This window comes from Alligator mississippiensis, chromosome 13, assembly GCF_030867095.1.
Source record: "Alligator mississippiensis isolate rAllMis1 chromosome 13, rAllMis1, whole genome shotgun sequence".
Taxonomy (NCBI): domain Eukaryota; kingdom Metazoa; phylum Chordata; order Crocodylia; family Alligatoridae; genus Alligator; species Alligator mississippiensis.
The window spans coordinates 44095436-44113705 of NC_081836.1; the positions used below are offsets into that span (position 1 = coordinate 44095436).

An 18270-nucleotide genomic window follows, 5' to 3' on the forward strand; every position below is an offset into this window, starting at 1 on the left:
TTTAATTTTCTATGAGTAAGTGAGTGGGTATGGTCTCTTCAACCAGCAGTAGTCAGAACTCAGCAGGTGACTGCATGGGGTGAAAGAGCAGCAGTCTGTATACAGTAACCCCATAAAATAACTGGATTTGGGTACAGCTTCCCAAAAATATTGCTACAACACAAAATTCTTGTATTGCCAAAGCCAGAAATGGAGCCTATATTATAACAAAATTTTATATGTTATGCAATTGAGATTAGATCTGTGCAGTAGGAAAGTTCAGTTCCTTTTGGTGATGGTAGGAGAATATTCCACTTCCTCTGTCAAGTCTTGTACAGTTAGCACGAGTTGCATTTGCTCTGTGTATGATTTTGGCTTCAAGCCCCTGGTATGACCTGCCATCTAGTCTGTGTTTCACGTGGTTTGAAAGTGCAAAGGGAGACACAAAGGTGCTGCCAACAAACTGATAGACACACAAGCAGGAGATGAGAGAGATTTAATTTGAAAAATCTACCCATTGAAACATGTTTCAAGATAATAGGAGTTGTCAGTTATTTTGCCTTTATTTTGTTGACTTAAAAAAATTCATCACAGGCCCTTGGCAAGAAAAAAGAAGCCTTCAGTTATGCCAGCTTTATAGGCCAAGTAAAACTCTTTTTCCTTCAGCCAGTTTAAGGACAGGCTGTGCTGCTTTCACTTGTACTTCAGCATATTACTAATGAATAGAGTTAATTGTCAGCAGCTGTTGAAGTGCTAGTCTACTGGTACTGGGTGTGATTTTTTTTCCATGTCTGCCAAATTGTGTAAAGGGCAGACATCATGCGTGGGCCTGATCTTCCAGTTCTTAGCAGCAGAAATTGCTCTTGGCTTTATCGGGAGTTGTGCCTGAGTAGGAACTGAAGGACTGAACCTGGTGACATGGAGAATCCAAATTTGGTAGCAATATAGAAGCATGAGGTGACCATCCAGTTTTGAGATTAGAGACCTTGTCTGGAATTTGTTAAACCTTTCATTTTCCAGCATATCAAGCTTTCAGTTAATTTTACTTGCTTCTTTCATTTACAGAATTCTTGGGTTGTTCAGGTTTTGGATCTCAAGAATTTGAATCTCTGCAGTTGCTCAAGGTTCTGTGTTTTAGTGAGCTCCCGCTAGAGCACTCATTCCCTCCATTTGGGAAAGTTAATGCAAACCCTAGTTTTATATAGTATTTGCACATGAAGCAAATCTGTCTTTTCCCGTTCCAGAATGTAAATTCAGAACACCACTTCCTGGGGAAGAAAACACTTTGGATGAAGCGATGAGGGAAATGGTACAAGAGTGCATCATCTGTTTGCTTTCCTTTTTCTTGCGAGATTTCAGCACAGCTTCCTATCAGGATCTGTGTGCAAATGTATGCCAGCCACGAAAGAACATAACACTTCTACTCTCTGGGCTGGAATCTCAGTTCATGTCGATCAGCTTAGCGCCACCGATCTCGGTGGAGTTGTGGATCATGATGTACAACCAGGTGAATCCATGGTTTTCACATTCCTGCATGCTGACAACATATGGAGCATGCATGCTGGTCAGATAGTTTGAAACAGAGATGGGCACAAGTTGCAGTGTTCAGATGTCAATTGAAATATTATCCAAGCTGAGAGGCATCCAGGTCTTATGCTTTGACCTGACATAAATCCAGGAACTTGCAAATTTCCAGAAATGTGTTTCCTGAAGTGTCGAGATGGGTAGGATGTTGTCATGCAGGAGTTTTATTTTGCCCTGTATCTATGCACAAGAACAGGAATCCCCACAGAAAAATCCCCAAATATACATGCCTTTGGAGATCCCCTCACTTCCTTCCTCTCTTCATTCTTCCTTGTCAACTTGCTACTTGCTGTATGGATTAGGGTTTATAAAGTAGAGTGTTTTTAAAAACTTAGAGACAAAATCATTTAACCACACTCAAACTGTGAGATGGGATATTGCCAAGATATACAGAAATATCCTATCATGTACTTGCCTTTGGAGACCTTAGGAAGACTTTAATGAAAAAGACAGATCTTTTCCCATCGCTTCAGCTAGGTATTTTGGCCCTAAGTGTTGAATGATGGAATGTTCCAATTACAGGCAAAGAGTGCTTTAAAGTGTATTTAAAATGAAAACTAACCTTGGGGATACTTCTGACTGCTGTAAAGTGGCTTCCCTGTAGGTTTCCCTTCTGCACACTGGTATTGTTGAAACTCAGCAAATAAAGTTCTTGTTTGCTCTTTCATGTCTTCCCGCTATATTTCACATTTCGAACTTCTTAAAGTGCAATAGGTCTAAATAGAGAATAAATTTGGGAATGTTGGGGAAGGGCCTGTGAGGTTTCATTTAGCTAATTAGTGTCTCGGATACACTGCCTTGCATTTAATGCTGTCATATAATCAAGAAATGAAACTGGCAGAATCAAGTGATGAAGATCCCACTGTTTGCTTTTGCAATTTGTGCAGCCTGTCTTGTGAGCTGAGTTATGCTGCAGGACCAGCTTATAAATAAGGGGATTTTTCAAAGAGTTTGAACTAGCAGTTTAAGTAGCCAGTCTTGCATAACATGAATAGGAATAGGGGTCAGGAGGTCTGCAACAGATTTGCTCTGCAGTCATGGAAAAGTTACTTAACTTGCTTTACCCAAAAGGGATTGTCCATTTGTAAAATCGGACTTAAGAGCCTTAGATCCTCAGCTCTACCAGGGCTGTGGGATTTGAGGCGCTCTGGCATATTTAGAGCCAAAGAGTTTCACCACGGTGGCTTTGACGTACCTTTTGCACTTTTTTATTCCTTCATCCTTCTTGGGGCTGTGCTGGCTTTCAGCGTAATTTTGAAGACTGCTCTAAAGGAAACCTGGATGCAGCCAAGGGGTTGATACCCATCCTGGAATTATAGGTGTTTGACACACTGTGGCTGTATTTCTTTCTTTCCATGGCTAGGGACAGAAGTTACACATAAACCAGTTTAAATGATCAGAAACTGGTTGAAACCTGTAACAGAGTAGAAGTTCATTGAACATAAATCAGTTTCAAAATGGCTAAAACTGGTTTAAGATAAACCTGGTTGAATGTAGCATCAGACTTAACTGATTTGGATCAAGCCTGTTTATGAAACTTTTGTTCCAAGCCCCTTCCAGGTTCAAGTTAAATTACAGTCCTCCCAGTATCCGAACATGCTTTCCAGCCCTGGTCTGGGCTGTGCCGTCTGCTCCAGCAGAGAAGAGTTGGGGGTGGGGGAGGAGAAGGGGACTGGCCACCCCCAGGCAAACCCCGACTGGTGTCTGGAATCAGGGAAGGAGGTTAAACTTCCGTTCCCCCGAGTACAGAACGACCCTGTCCTGCTAAAACCTTACTGCTGGCTGTGACTGGACTACAAATCCCAGAGGCACTTGGAAGCAGGAAGAGGAAATGATGAGCAACCCGGGGGAGTCCTGTTGTTGTGATTCTGGACTGCAAATCCCAGAGACCTTGGGGGAAGCAGGAAGAAAAAGCAAACACACAGCCCATGCTGGCTATGTGCCAGAGACCCATGCTCTAGCATCTTTTGGCCTGAGCCACTGCAGGCATGTGGTTGCATTTCCTGAGTCAAAGGTGAATGTCCAGTTGTTTCTCAGCTTAATCTTTGCAGTTTACGCTAATTTACAAAGACTATCGATTCAGCCTCGGGCTTTTTGACTATCTGTACTTAGCCCATATGTCCTTCTGCTAAGGTTGGGAAGAATGAGTGATTGAGATGCTCTGGCTAGCACTGGAGAAAATGATTAGATACCTACCTAGGCCATCTCTAAGATTGCTGTGCTGAAGAAGGGACCTTTAAGATTATAGGCCTTGCCTACACTGAAGGCTAGCACTGGCTTTCTCTTTGTCACATCTAGTTTATTAAAATGTTTACGTATGTTACAATCACAAGTGTGTGTCTGGTCTTGTATGCATTAGAACATACCAGTTGGCAATATTTGCCTTAATCGAGGCATGCAACAAGTACACAGGATTTGGAATATATAAGCTTTAAAATGCATCCATTGGAAATTCCTTCTCCAGATCTTTATAACCTGGATAATTTAAACTGAGTTTGAGGGGGTATAAAAATCATCTACCAATTAAAATGAGCTTTAAAATTTATATGTAACCATCCTTCTGCCATGGCTTGGTAACAGTCTGCCCTTGTTGTCTGCGTGGCAAAGTAGGCTAGACATTCCTGGCTCTGCATCTGCAGTCTGAATCCCAGACTGTAGTCAATGGAAAATCCTCTGATGGTCTGGAAATAGTGAATGACATTTCCTGAAATGGATTTGGGGGTTCTTAATTCACCTTTCACTGCAGCACAATCCATGTCACTGAGCCATTATGGTAGTTAGCATATTTTGGCATTTTGACTAACCATGACTAAGGTTGGAAAAAAATGGAAGACTTTTTGTATTTAAATATTTCATGAGAATAAAAATGGATTCCAGCAACAGCTTAGAGGAACATAGCAGCAGAACAATTAGAATTTCTGAACTATTGCACAAACATACAAATGCAAAGTCATTACAATAAGTACATTAAAATAAAATAGATCAAAATGTACAATTAGCATAAGTAACCTAAGGTTATAGAGATTGGTTAAGAATAGAGGAAACATGACAACTATCAAACATATGAAATAATAGCCAATTAGTCACAGCAGCAGCTGTTCAATAGAGATGTTTTGGGTATAATGTTAATAAGCTTTACATTTTTTACATTTGTCTTGGTCTGTTAGCAGCTTGCCTCTTTTGTTTTGAATAATATATTCACAATATGGGCTGAGTACAGGGCAGAACTAGGAACTGCTGAGTTGGACTGTGAAAATAAGTGTTTTTTTTTGCTTTATGGGTGGAACGAAAAATTGGAGGGAAAGTTGTTTCTGGTTGATAAGCCTTTCCCCCCCCTCTCATTTACATGGAACAAACCCCTTAAAAAACAAAAGATTGAATCATGAAATATGGATAGACCCATAGTTAAAACATTGTGGTTTGCACTCAGATGTTCTTTTTCTAAAAAAAAGAATATATATATATATATATATATATATATATATATATATATATATATATATATATATATATATAATTTTTTTTAAACAAGTCAAAATATTTAGTTTTAGAATATCAAAATGAATTTTGGCTTTTCAAAAACTTTTTCTTCAATTTGTTTTTCAGCCAAACACTCAGCTCATGTTCAGTTGCACCAACTCTGCATTGTCAAAATAATAATAATAATAATAATAGTTTTGCTGGTAATAATAAATTCACCCATGTAAACTGCTCAGGTGAAATCTGGCTGTGGTTTTAACTCTGTCTCTGACCTTGGGCATATCATTTTCTCACTTCCATCAGTCTATAAAATATGAATAATAAATAGATCTTCACAGCAGAGGTATGAAAAACAATTAGCTAATATTTACAAAGTGCTTTGAATATGAAATGTGATTCTCGGGTACTAAGAATTGTTACTGTCACTCTTTATAGTGGAAGCTGTCATTTGACAAGCCCTGGCTTTGTTTTATTAGACCTGCTGTGAGTAGAAAGAAAACAAGAAAAGCCTAGAGAAAAGTTCATAAATATTTACAGCCCCCCTTGAAGGAAATTTTATACCAAATTTCCCATAGCTACTCCCTGGTGTTGGTGCTATTTGAAAAAATGGAGATGTCCATTCCTTGGACCTAAAATTTTAAGTCTTCTTCTAGTCTAAGTCCATCTAATTAGAGTGCAAAAGACAAGCTCCATCACACCCACTGCGCTCTGATGGAATACAGCACTCATGCTTCCTGTGTAATTATACAGTATTGTCAATCAATTTCCCACCAAATAGTGTATTAAGCAAGTAACTACTGTGTTTGCTTTTGTTCAGGCTTTTCTCCATCATATTTGTCTTCTAAAAATAGATCTCTTTCTCAGGTTTTTCCAGAGTCTGTTTTCTCCCATCCGTTTCTCTTTCCTTCCTATAACCTTGCTCTTGCATGCACACTCTTCTTCCCCTTTTCATTAATATCTTCCCTACTTCTTAACTGATGTATCCTGTTTCCTGGGGGACATGTCCCAAGATACAGTGTGGAGTTAGGTGTGCAACTGCCATTGACTTTTGGTGGGAGCGTGGTGCCTGTCTCTCCTTTGTTCTTTTGAACGTCGGCCCCTGCACTTTCATTACAGAATTTCTCTGTGCAGCTGCTCACCAGCTCGCACACCCTTGCCCTCATCCTGCAGAGGTTCAAGCCCGAAACAAGGCTTGAAAAGACTCCTAGTAGGCCAAGAAATAAACTGAAACAAGGCTCCAGGGAAGCAGGCAACCTACTGCATTCCCTTTCACCACTCCCTGTTGCAGATAGTAGCCAGAAGGGAGCAGCGTGGGGGAGGCCACAAGTAGCTGCCGTGGCAAATGTGGCAGCACAAGGAAAAATGAGGATAGTTACTGTGTCCAGGCTCTTTTACTTCTTCCTCTCTTCCCCGCTTCTCCTGCAAACTCCTCTCATATATCCCACCAGCATCTGGCACCCATCCACCTGTCTACTCCTCAAATTCTCTTACAAGTGTGCCACCTCCCCCTCCACCTCTTCTTTCATCCTTGAAGGCTGTTACCCTCCAGACTGTTTCCTACACATACCTCCAAGAAGCAGCAGTCTGACAACCATCTGCATGGTTGAATTCTCAAATCCCTTCCAGCACCCTTGCTTTCTCCTGCCTAGATCAGTCAACTCAACTCTTGGTCACAGCTCCCAAGTTGTGTGCAGCTACCTAACCTCCCTTTGCAGCTGATTGTAGCCTGGTATGCTTGGCCATAAGCCGAAGGTTTTTGTTATATGCATATCATTTATAGATATGCACATAGGCCGTTTAATTAATTTGCATCAGTGTCACACATGAGGCGGCGCAGAACTTGGCAGTTCTGTTCTACCAAGGAATCTTATGAGAAGGGACAGAGATGCATAAACATGCAAATTACTTTGTGCCTGCCTGATTATACCCCTTAACTGTTTAGAGAAAATTTGAATGACTGCAGCAGTAGATCATTAGGAAGCAAAGAGAAGCTGGCTTTGTCCTGACAGGTGTGAAAGGGAAGCATCATCTGTTATGTAATTGTACTGAATTTCTGTAATGTACAAGTTGACTCTGAGGGACTGATAATTTTATCACCAACAATTGAAGTCAGTAGAGATTGATGTGCATGCGAACTGCAGGATGTGGCTGTGGGCAGGTAAGCATTTGAATGTGGAGCCCAATACTTGGGTTGTAAGCTGATTTCTGAAAGGCTCATGATAGATGTGGTATTGCATTGCACAGTCTTCCAAATGGATGGGATTCTCTTATCTCCCCTTCTTTGAATCGCATGGTATTCGCCAGAACTGGAAGCAAAAGGCTGGACAGACTTGCCCAACAGTCATGTTTATCAGGTGTGACACATCTCTGGTTCCTCTGTCTAGAGAAATTTCCCATACAGAAAAGCAGAACGTGACAGTCCTGGGGTGAAGTACATCACCACTGCTTTTGTAGGCACACCAGCTATTGAGTTCATTTGTGGTCTGGGAAATGATTTCGACCTCAGAAGAAGTTAGTGGAACAGCACCATGACAGAGCCATTGTTCAGTAACATGCTTTTCATTTTGTTTTTTCTGTATTTTTGGTGGTCCTGATGCATGTCCAGTGCTGATGTGAGACCGGCTCCTGCACTTGTAGTGTCAGCACTAGCTGCAAGTGACTTGACTTTGTCCTGGGAACCAGGCATTAGAGTTCATAAAAATAAAAGTTGACAAGAAGGGTGTACTCTACTGTCCAATGCCTCCTGCTGACCTATGTTGTCTTCACAGAGAACTGCCATGAACATGACATGGCCTCTGATGACAAAAGAAAGTCTAACTTAGAAATCTTCATTGGCAATCACTGCTACACTAGAATAAGTTTCTATAGCAACAGGGTAAAATTGTGAAGCAAGTAGTTATTCTGTGTCAGATAAATGTTTTTCTGGCTGTATTGCCTTTCCTGGATAATTTTTTTTTAAGTTATATCTGTGATCATATTCCCTATTTGGGGTGGAGGACAATGCTGCAGGACAGTTACTACTTAACTGCATTTGTTTTTGAGCTGTGTAGTTCTCCAGGCTGTAGTGGAGACCTGCTGGATTCCTCTTTAGGGAATTTCAGAATCTGTGACTGCCATTTACCCTTGGCCAGTTGTTCTCAGCTGGGGTGATTTGCCGTTGTCTCCTTTTGCGGGTGCTGTGGGGTGCATTGAGATAAGTATTTGCTCTTCCCTGCCAGGCCCTGTGAAGAGAGTAAGTGTAGGCTCCTCTCTGCCTGGCAAGGAGATAAAGTCATGGGGTTAAATGTTCTTCCCTTCTCACTCCCCCTGCGCGAGGAGATAAGCACCGCCAGTGCAAGGAGAGGATCTCATGATTATCCCCAACCACTGGCCAGGAGTTAAATGCGGCAATTAGTAAATGAGTTAGTGAATTGGGGTGCTGCTCCGTTCACAGGCATTATGAAGCCTAAGAAGGTTGAGAACAACTGCCCTAGGCCTACAAACTATTTAGCATTTGCAAATTGTCTTTTCTCATTGGCTGCATTACCATGATGCTGTTGTGTGTCAGTCAGTAACAATGTTGCAAGCATTCATGATTTTAAAAACAAACCATTTTCTAATAGCCAAGTGGCATCAGGAAAAGGGTAAAGAGCAGCCTTGTTCACACTGAGTAAAACAATAGTTCACAATCAGCAGTCTAATCGGCAGACTTTTCCTGGAGGAAAGCACTGCTCCACAGGGCAGATTCTGGAGCTCTTGCTCCTGAGCGTCAAACATTTATTCATACAGAAAATCCCTTTAAAGTGGCCACAGGTATAGGAGGATTTGACCCTGCTCCATTGACATCAATGAGTGTTTAGCAGGTGATTTGAATGGGAGCAGGATCAAACCCCAAATGAGTAACTGCTCATGAACATAACTAAAGCCTTCCCTTTCCAGCCCATTACAAATGCAGGATGTGAATCTGGGTATCACAGCCTGGTATTAATTAATTAAAGGGATTATATGACTTTGTGCTTCAAATAGCAAGGGACTGGATTTGATGACCCAAGAGGTCTCTTTCTGTCCTGTATTTCTAATGTTTATTTCTTTTTTTCCTTATCTTTTAATTGACTTTCCTTTTCTATGTAAAAGTTGCACATAATACATATAATACAATTAGACAAGTGTAGTATAATGTGTGTTATGGTTTTTCTCTTTGACTCTTGCAGGATGGCTATTTTTCCCACCGTCCAAAAGAGAAAACGCGAACAGACAGCAATAATGAAAACTCTGTACCCAAGGACTTTGAAAATATTGATAACAGTAACTTTGCTCCCAGGACTCAGAGGCAAAAACACCAGCCTGAGCTGGTGAAGAAGCCCCTTAGCAAGCAGAAGGAGCACTTGAAAAGGAAACTAGAGCAAGAAGAAAAGGTAAAGGAGAATTCATTGCTGGGAAAGAGCTCCAATGAAGTAGTGCACTTCAGTGACCATGCTGTAAAGAACAGTAGTAGCAGCAACTTGAAGGAAATTCACAGGCCTCCCAGACAGCACCATATAAAAAAGAATGGGAACAGCTCACCTGAAATAAAGTATGACCAACTGCCAAGATGTGAGATCTCGGGCAAGGAGGCAATCTCAGCTCTGTCCCGATCCAAGTCTAAGCAGTGTCGGCAGGAGATTGCAGAGATATACTGTCAACACAAGCAAGGGAAGCTGATGCCAGAGATGGTTACACGGTTCTGTCCCCTGGAGGGTAAGTTGGTGGATGCTGAAGTGGGGTGAACTACACTACATTAGGAGAGGAATTGTACACAGGAATAGAGTCTTGACTCTGATCCAGTACAATAAAAAACAACACTGCAGTAAGGTAAAGTGCTATTTTTCTCGTTTGTGTTAAAACAGCGAGTACCTCAGGATGACTTATGCAGAGAATTATGCAGAGAACGCAGGATTCTTGTTAAACATAAATTGAATGTTCTGGTTCAGTTTCCTTCCAATAGATTTTTTACATGTTATTTTAACCAGTTTTTGAATGAGTTCTATCAGACATTAGCAGTAACTTTTCCTTCATTCTCACATACAGAGAAGCCTAGACAAGGGTGGGAATTCATTCATGCATTGTTCTACAAAGGAAATAAGCAAGATGAAGAAACAGGGAAACCACCACTCCAGACGCTCACTTTCTACCAGCCAGCCCAGGGTCTGTGGTGCAGATCACTGGCAGTTAAAAGAGAGCTGCTTGGATGAAAGCTGCTAATTCAGAAGCAGACACCATCTTTTTTCTTCATTTCTTTGTACAGCATGTAGCACAGTGACTAGGCATGATAGTACTAGGGGTGCACCGATAGAGATTTTTGGGGCCGATACCAATAGTCAGTTTTTAAGGAGGTATATCGGCCGATACCAATCTGATTTCTGATACGCAGCTCTTCAGCTTGAAGAGGGTCATCCAGCTGGTAAGCTTGGTGTAGTGGAAGGGGAGGGAGGGGGTATTTGGGAGGGCAGATATAGGCTCGTGTGGTGAGGGAGGGAATGGGGCTGGGACTGGGGCTGGGGCAGGTGCTGACCAGCCAGAATGGGGAGAGGCCCGGGACACAGCTGCAAGTGGCTCATCTGTGGGCTGGGGGAGGTGTGCCCCCCGGATCTGCCAGGCCGGGAAGAGCCAGGCCCCAGCCTGCCCCGGCCCACCCAGATCTGGGGGCACCCTCCTCCCCCCCATGCCCGGATGAGCGGTGGGAGCCGCCAGACGAGCACCAGATGAATTGTGCCCCCTCCCATGTCCCGCACCTGCCTGGCCTCGGGTGTGCAGCCACTGCCCTAGCCCCAACCCCAACCCCACACCCTCCCTCACCGCGTGGGCCTTGATCTGCCCCCCCATGCCTCTTCTCCCTCCCCTTCCCCTTTCACCACACCAGATTTACCAGCTGCACACACCTCCCCATACTGCCAGCTCTGCTCCTCACTGCTTACGCGCTGCGCTGTCGCTGCACGCACTCTTGGGCATTTATCAGAAATTATCGGCTGCATCAGGGTGATTTCCAAGACAGAACGTTTTATTTATATCGGTGCTGATCTGATATCGGACCAATGTATCGGTGCACGTCTAGATAGTACCATAAATGATACTAGCAGAACTGCATCAGCCCTGCATAAACTTTCATGAGCAAGAGCTCAATAAGACTACAGGCAAAACATTCTGTTTTTAATGAAGTCTTCAATCAGAAAGATGTTTTCAGACCTCATTAGCTTAGAGCTTCCAATCCACACCATAGTATAACACAGCTTTGGTGATTTTACTTTTTGTGTGTCACATTTATGGCTTGTCTCGCAACTTGCATGCATGCGTGTGTGTGTGCATGTGTGCTGACCTATTTTCACCTTTCAAAAAGTTTTTCATACTTCACCATGTATTTAATTGTAAAATAGCCTCCCCTTTTAAAATGCTTTTTACCACTGACCATAGATAATGAGCCCCAAACTATATTGTCAGCAACAGTAGTGGGTATATAGAAGGCTAAAACCCCGGTCCTACAATCGGTACTTCAGTAGTCGCAGAGCTCTGGGGTTTAAGAGAGGCTACTAAACCAGTGCTACAGAGTGGGATCATTCCTTCATGAATATACGGCTCCCTTTTTTGTGAGTTTCTTTTGGCTTTTTTCACTCATGCTGCACTCACCATTGCTTCACTGAGTAGTAGAAAATAGGAAAGTGGGCAATGGCTTCAGGCTTTGTCAAAGATTCGGGGTCTGATGGGATATTCGGAGGATAAGTGGGTCGTGAGGCTTGACAGACCAGGACAGAAGAGACGAAAAAGCCAAAAGCTAAAGAGAACCTGACCTTGGAAAAAGGCTGAGCTCTACCATACACTCAGAGGAGTCCCAGCAAGGTTTGATATTGCAATTGTCTCTTGGTGTCATTTTCTTTTCTTTCCTAAAGATACAAAATGCAGATTTTGCCCAGTGAGAGAGTTGAGCAGACTCTGTGCCTTATGGGTCTGTTCTACACTTTCCAGGATCTGGACAAGTCTTAAATTGTGGGGGATGGGGGAGAGTTGGTGTATATACCACAAACACCCACCTACCCACATACCCATCCTTGTATCACGTGGCAGCAGTCCCTCAACACAAGGATGACAGTCTTCCAGTAGATAGGGAGGTTATCAGCGGGTCTAGAGATGATGTACACTCACACAATATGAAAGTGCAGCGAGGGATGTATTGCACAGGCATGCATTAAAGGTGTGTACAATTTAATGCCTGCAGTCACATCACCTGGCTGCTAATCCATCTCCCTGGGACATATTGTAACATTCCAAGCCACTTAACCAGCTGCCAGCCTTAGCCCAAAATATTTCCTAGTTCTGTCATGTATACATGTGCCCAAGGGTCAAAAGAGGTATGTTCTGTCATGTATATGTATCCAAAGCCAGGAGAAGTATGTTGCATTCCTGGCTTTGTGTAAGACATTTTCCAACAGGGACTCAGTTCAAATGTCTGAAATGTTCCAGTGCACAGCTATGCATTACATGGTGTGAAGTATTTTTGTTTGTTAGGCAGTAGAGTACATGGTCAAGAAAAGCTGACTGGAGAGCAGGGAAACTTGTAAAAAATTATTAACAATAAATTGATATTCCTTTGATCTGTTTGCAATTTAACAATGTGCATATAGGCAGTAACAGGTGATGAATTTTCCTGGCAGTCACCTGAACAAAAAATAGTTCCTTCAATAAGGTGTGCAGCACGTATAATAAAATAGAAGGTGTAGACAGGCCATTGCTAGGAGTTTTCAAACTAGCAGGGATATCCCTGGAGCTCCATTAGCTTTTTATTGTTCGCAGTGAGGCCTTTTTCTGAAAATGTCTTTACCCAGCCAGATGGATCCTTGTAGAAAGTGTTGACTTTTCTTTGCCTCAAGGTTATTCCCTCCTGCCACACTAACAACTGAAGTTAAGCATTTTCACTGCCAAATTTTCCTCCATGTGGTGTTCTGTGTATCCTACATTAGACACAGGGATGATAGGAGCAGGCTTGGCAGCTTTGCAACAGGGAAGTGATAGAGCGGCATCCCAATCCAGGGAATACAGGATGCAAGTGCAGGCAGTGCCGCTGCATAGATGTTCTATTACTCAGGAGGGATGCTAGATCTCTGAGGCAGCTTTTCCAAGGGGCTGGTAAGTCATGCTCAGTCTAAAACATATTAAGGGCAATTCAGAAAATGTTCAGCTACTACCAGACACTACGTAACTACCAGACACTACGTAACTAGCACAAGACAACCAGGGCGGTTGCCCTAAGTGCCAACTTGGAGATGGCAGGGGAGAGCAAAAACAGTGTTGCATTGTTACACTGCTGCTATGAGAGGGGAGGGTGCTGAATGCCTGTCAGGAGGCCCTCAGCACTCAATGCAATCTACACATTAGAGCCCCTTTCTCATTAAAACCTGAGCTTGTAAATACTGCACCCAAATGTAACCAGGTTGTGATCAGGGAAGCCAGTAGGATGGAGCATTTCCCCATCTTTATCTGAACTTTTGTATGCTGGTGTCTGGTGGCAAGCAGCTGCTCCATCCCTTCTCAGAGGCAGCATTATGACCCTGCTACAGCCATTAGAGGTGTGCAAGGCTTAATTAGCTTTAACTTTTTGTCAAGTACAATCCCCAAGCTTTTGGGATGAAAGACACCATAATAGTGGGATTACTTGAGGTTGTACTATTTTAAGCATCAAAGAAGCCTTGTGCTCTGTGTCAGCACAAGTCAGATATTCTGGGAATCAATCTAAGTTTAGATGTTTAGCATGCCATGTGATATTCCCTTATGCTTGCATATGAAAAAGATCTCCTGTCTGTTTACAACGAGGCTGTGAACCTTCAATAGCTATGCATTGGACTAACACATTCATTCATTATTCCAGTGTATAAGCTTGTTCCAAGCCATGGTTTCCATTGAAGTGTCACCTACTGTTCAATCCCCTCAGATCCATTCTTAGATGCATAACTGTTAAGAGCCACAGAATAGCTAAGTATAGCCATCAATCATGGTACAAGACTTCATCGAGCCAGCCTGTCATAAATTCAAAGTGATACATTCACATTGGTAGATATCAAGGAGCAGTATTGTACAAGCTTTTCCCCTCCCCCTTTAAAGTATTTTATTATTTCCAATGACAAAAACCTAAAGAAAGTCAAATGCAACTGTCTTCATTGTAGTAAGGAAAGGGTCATTTAAAACTGACAGTATTGTCCTTTCTTGCCTGTATGGAATGAATGCACTGTCTCCATGAGAACAGCAACAGGTAGGTCCCCCTTCCACCTGTGTGCACCATGTACAGCGCATGATTGAATCGGATGTGAACCTTTGCATGCCACCTGAATTACATAGCAGTGTGAGTGTGTGGGGTTCTGTACTGTGTCCTTAAATGCATGCTTGCAAAGGATGTAATGAACACTGGGAGGCCAAGGAAACTGATGTTAAGGCTTTTAACATAATATTATGCTGTTGTGGTCAAGGTCACAACATCAGGCAGTGGAGAGTCCCACCATTTGTTTTTTGTGTTCTCTTTACTTTGAAGAGAATGTTTGGAGTTAAGAGGGTTTCTGAGGAGGAACTTGAAGGGAGGGAGGATGGAAATGAAGAGCAAGAAGTCAGGAAAATAGCACAAGGTGCAACCCCAGGCTAAACGGGCAAATCCAGTGCTGCGTAGATTACAGAAAGGAACCAGGAAAACACCTTTCCTGTGCAGCCAGCATGACAGCTAAGGTTACCCTTCAATAGAAGCAACATGCGGTGCTACAACTTGTGAAGAATGTAATAGCCCGACTCCTTGCTGGGGCCAGCCACAACTTTGTGCTGTATCTCACTGCAGGCTTCCACTCCACTTCTGTTAGCTGTTCCAGGTCTTATTTCTGATTGCTGGATAAGGGCTCAACTAGATCAATGAGTATTCTCCCATACAGAGTCCCCCAGATAGCTGCACTCCTCTAGGAAAAGCTAAGGGAATATTTCTAGCCAGAGAAAGCTTGAAATAGAAAATTCTTGGTTGTGGGTTTTGGACTCTGGAAGATTAACTTCATGCCACACTTACCATGTGACAAAGCTAGTATGATTTAATCTGTGCTTTATGGTCCCTTAGCAGCACCCTTTATAGCCAGGAAGAGCAGAGGACTTTGTGGCTACTACTACTCATTTAACTATGCAGTGAAATTTGAGTGGCACATCAGATGCTGAAGTTTTGGGCACAAGAGCTCAGGACAGACATTCAAAAAGCCTGAGCCTGAATTGTTTCAATCTTTGCAGATTAGTCCATACTGCCTAGGTTGAATCAGCTTGTAACCACACAGACATCCCTTCTGGACTGAAGAAATGCAGGCACATGCCTGCAGTGGCTCAGGCTAGAAGCTGGGGGGGGGGTGCTAGAACAGCCTTGCCTCCCCTTCCAAAGTGCTGAACTGAGGGGGGAAGGAGTACTGATTAGGGAGGGGATCTTCCCCTCCCCACCTTGCTGCTCTTCTGACCAGTGACGGAGTTAGCAGGGAGTTACACAGCATTTACTTACACAGCAGGGGGTAGTTATACAGCATTTAGCAGCTCATCAGCAAAACAAGAGCCTCTCTCATTAGTTCAAGCTCTTCTTAAACAACTTTTTCCTGGGTAGGAATGGAGGGACATTACCAGCTACCTGTTGATTAGCTCCAAAAAGCCTTAGCCGACACTGTCCTGTCTGCCTTTTTCCTGTCTCACACAGCACGGATGGTTGCCATCATGTGGTCTGCTAGCTGATGCTGAGAGGTGTCTGTGTAAGGCAGATGGGAAAGGGGAATCCCTGCTTGAGGAAAGAGTGGTAAAGTTGGGGGGAGGAGGAGCGGGAGGAAGCCAGGCAGACGCTGCTGTACCTGTAGTCTCTGCTAGAGCTCCAGCCAGGGAGCAGAGGGGAGGGGCCAGCCCTGCTGGGCTGGAGCAGAGAGCAGAGCCCTGCCCAGAGTTGCAAAGCATCTGGGATGCTGGAGGACTCTGATTTAACTTAAACAAGAAAGGGGTCTGGGACAGACATGGCATAAACCAGTTTGACCCAAATCAGTTAAGTCTGATACTACATTCAACCAGGTTTATCTCAAACCGGTTTCAGCTATTATCAAACTGGTTTATGCGCACTGAACATCTGTTCCGTTACAGGTTTAAACCAGTTTCTGATCACTTACACCAGTTGATGTGTAATGTCTGTCCCTAGCCAATATGAAAATCTAGCCGTGTAGCTATTAAAACTGATTTTTTTTCCTTTGATGTTCTCTCTATATTTGTTGGAGCCTCCTCAGTGTCTAACTTCAACTATATGGCAGAAGTGTCATATTTGATGATTCTGATTTCTAGTGACCTGAGTGATCAGTGTGAAAGCTTGCAGAATACATGATACTTCTTCCTTGGTCACTGGCACTAACTACAGGAGTCCACAGCAAAAGAAAGTTGTTAAGTGGTATCTAAATATTTTCTTCTTCAGTCCAGGTTATCTTTGGCATCAGACTCACAGGTGGGACTTGAGTCTGCCCCCTCATTATGGGTGACTGAACTTGGAGTCTTGTTTGACCCATGGCTTTCATCACAGATGGGCATGCAGCATGCCTCCAGTACCCTTTTGATTGTTTTTTAACATTCACTTATGTTTAAAGAAAAGTCCCTAGGTAAAGGGAGAGACTGTGATGACCCTGATCTGTTTCCTTTTGGCTCCTACATTCCTTCCTCTATTTATAAGTCAAAACAGTTTTTCTGCTACCTTCAACCCTACAGCATAACCCTGATTATAAGTAAAACAGGAAAAATGCAAATGACCTCTTTCTGTGTCATGTGCTGCTAGTGGGGAAGTTCTTTGCAGATCAAGGTATTTGCCTATCTGCTTCCTGACTGATAATGCTGCTCTGCACACAGAGAGGAGAGATTTCACTGTTGAGGAATACAGTTCTCTGATGCCCTAGAGTAACACAAACTGCTTCAGGCTCTCAAACTAAAAGAAAAGGTAGTCTAGATTCACAGAGCTGTCTGTGTTGAGTAGTGCACACATAATAATGGGGTAGTCCTCTATAATAGCTTTCATCTGAGGATGTTGAAGCACTTTATGGAAAGACAGGCATGCCAATCACTTCACTTGCCACTTCTGGAGTGGAATACAGTAGAATTTTCTATTCAGAAAAATACAAACAGTTTAGCGACCAGAAGTGAAAGGGAATCCATATAAACTGCAAACTGAAAGGGTAATATAGCTAAGAACCATATGGAGTTTTGGCCCACTGAATATAGAAGAGAACATTCAAATGCTAAATAGTAAAGCAGGGAATATAAGAATGCCCGGATCACTGAGTTCAGTTTTCTTCAATCACAGGTATCCTTTTGATAGACAAGTGGTTTTCAATCTTTTTAGATTTGAGGTACCCCCCCATTAGACTCACAGCCCTCCTTGGAAAATGCTAGCTGTTAGTTTGCACTCTTTTTGTAACAACAAAAAACAATAGAGCAGTTTTTCTATTGCAAAGAACTCAAAAAGACCACCGCAGGTCAGAATGTTTTAAACATGTTTCCTATTGGAAAACTTTGGGTTTGTCCTGTGACTCGCATTTGCACACCTAACAGTGCTAATATTATGTAGCACTCCGTAGCACCCTTGAAAAGATCTTAGGGTGTTCTGCCATCCTGGTTAAGAATCACTGCAATAGATTAAAAGCAAAGAACAGGCACTGCAACCCCCGCTAGATGCACACAAACCACAGGCTATAGCATCTTAAGAACTATCAGCATTTTACACATGCTCCAGGAGTGGAGGGAGGGGGCACTTTAATTAAAGTGGCTCCAAAACCCACTCTAATTAAAGCGCCCACAGCATCTCATGTATCAGCGACCCAGGGCTTCAAAAGGGCTGTGGGGGTGCGTTAAGCCATTTTAAAGTGCCGGGATGCTGATCCACAAGACACAGGCTGGCTGGAGTGTGTCATCCCTGCACTTGTAGAGGTACCCCATATCACTAAAACAACCCTAAAGCCTCAAAAGTTGCATTGGCACACAAGAAGACAGTGGAAGAAACTTCAGGTGTTACTAAGGCCTTGAATTTCTCCAGTAGTAGGGAATATATTATGGTAAAATATGCTCAGGTTGTACTTGAAGAAGTCATTGAGTTACATGTGTTTACTGAGTGCTGGACACATGGCTTCGTTTACTTGTCAGGATTTTGGCCATGTGATTATTATATAATTTTAAAAACAATTGTTTTTGTCCCTGTTCCTTTTG

At 42.9% G+C, this 18270-nt stretch overlaps 1 protein-coding gene across 1 annotated transcript in view; it reads left to right on the forward strand.

Annotated features, from left to right (window-relative positions):
• Nucleotides 1–18270, forward strand: part of XYLT1 (xylosyltransferase 1) — a 322048-nt gene that overhangs the window by 150256 nt on the left and 153522 nt on the right. Inside the window, exon 3 of the mRNA XM_059716654.1 lies at nt 9234–9759. Within this exon, the coding sequence (XP_059572637.1) occupies nt 9234–9759 (526 nt within the window). The remainder of the gene's footprint in view (nt 1–9233; nt 9760–18270) is intronic.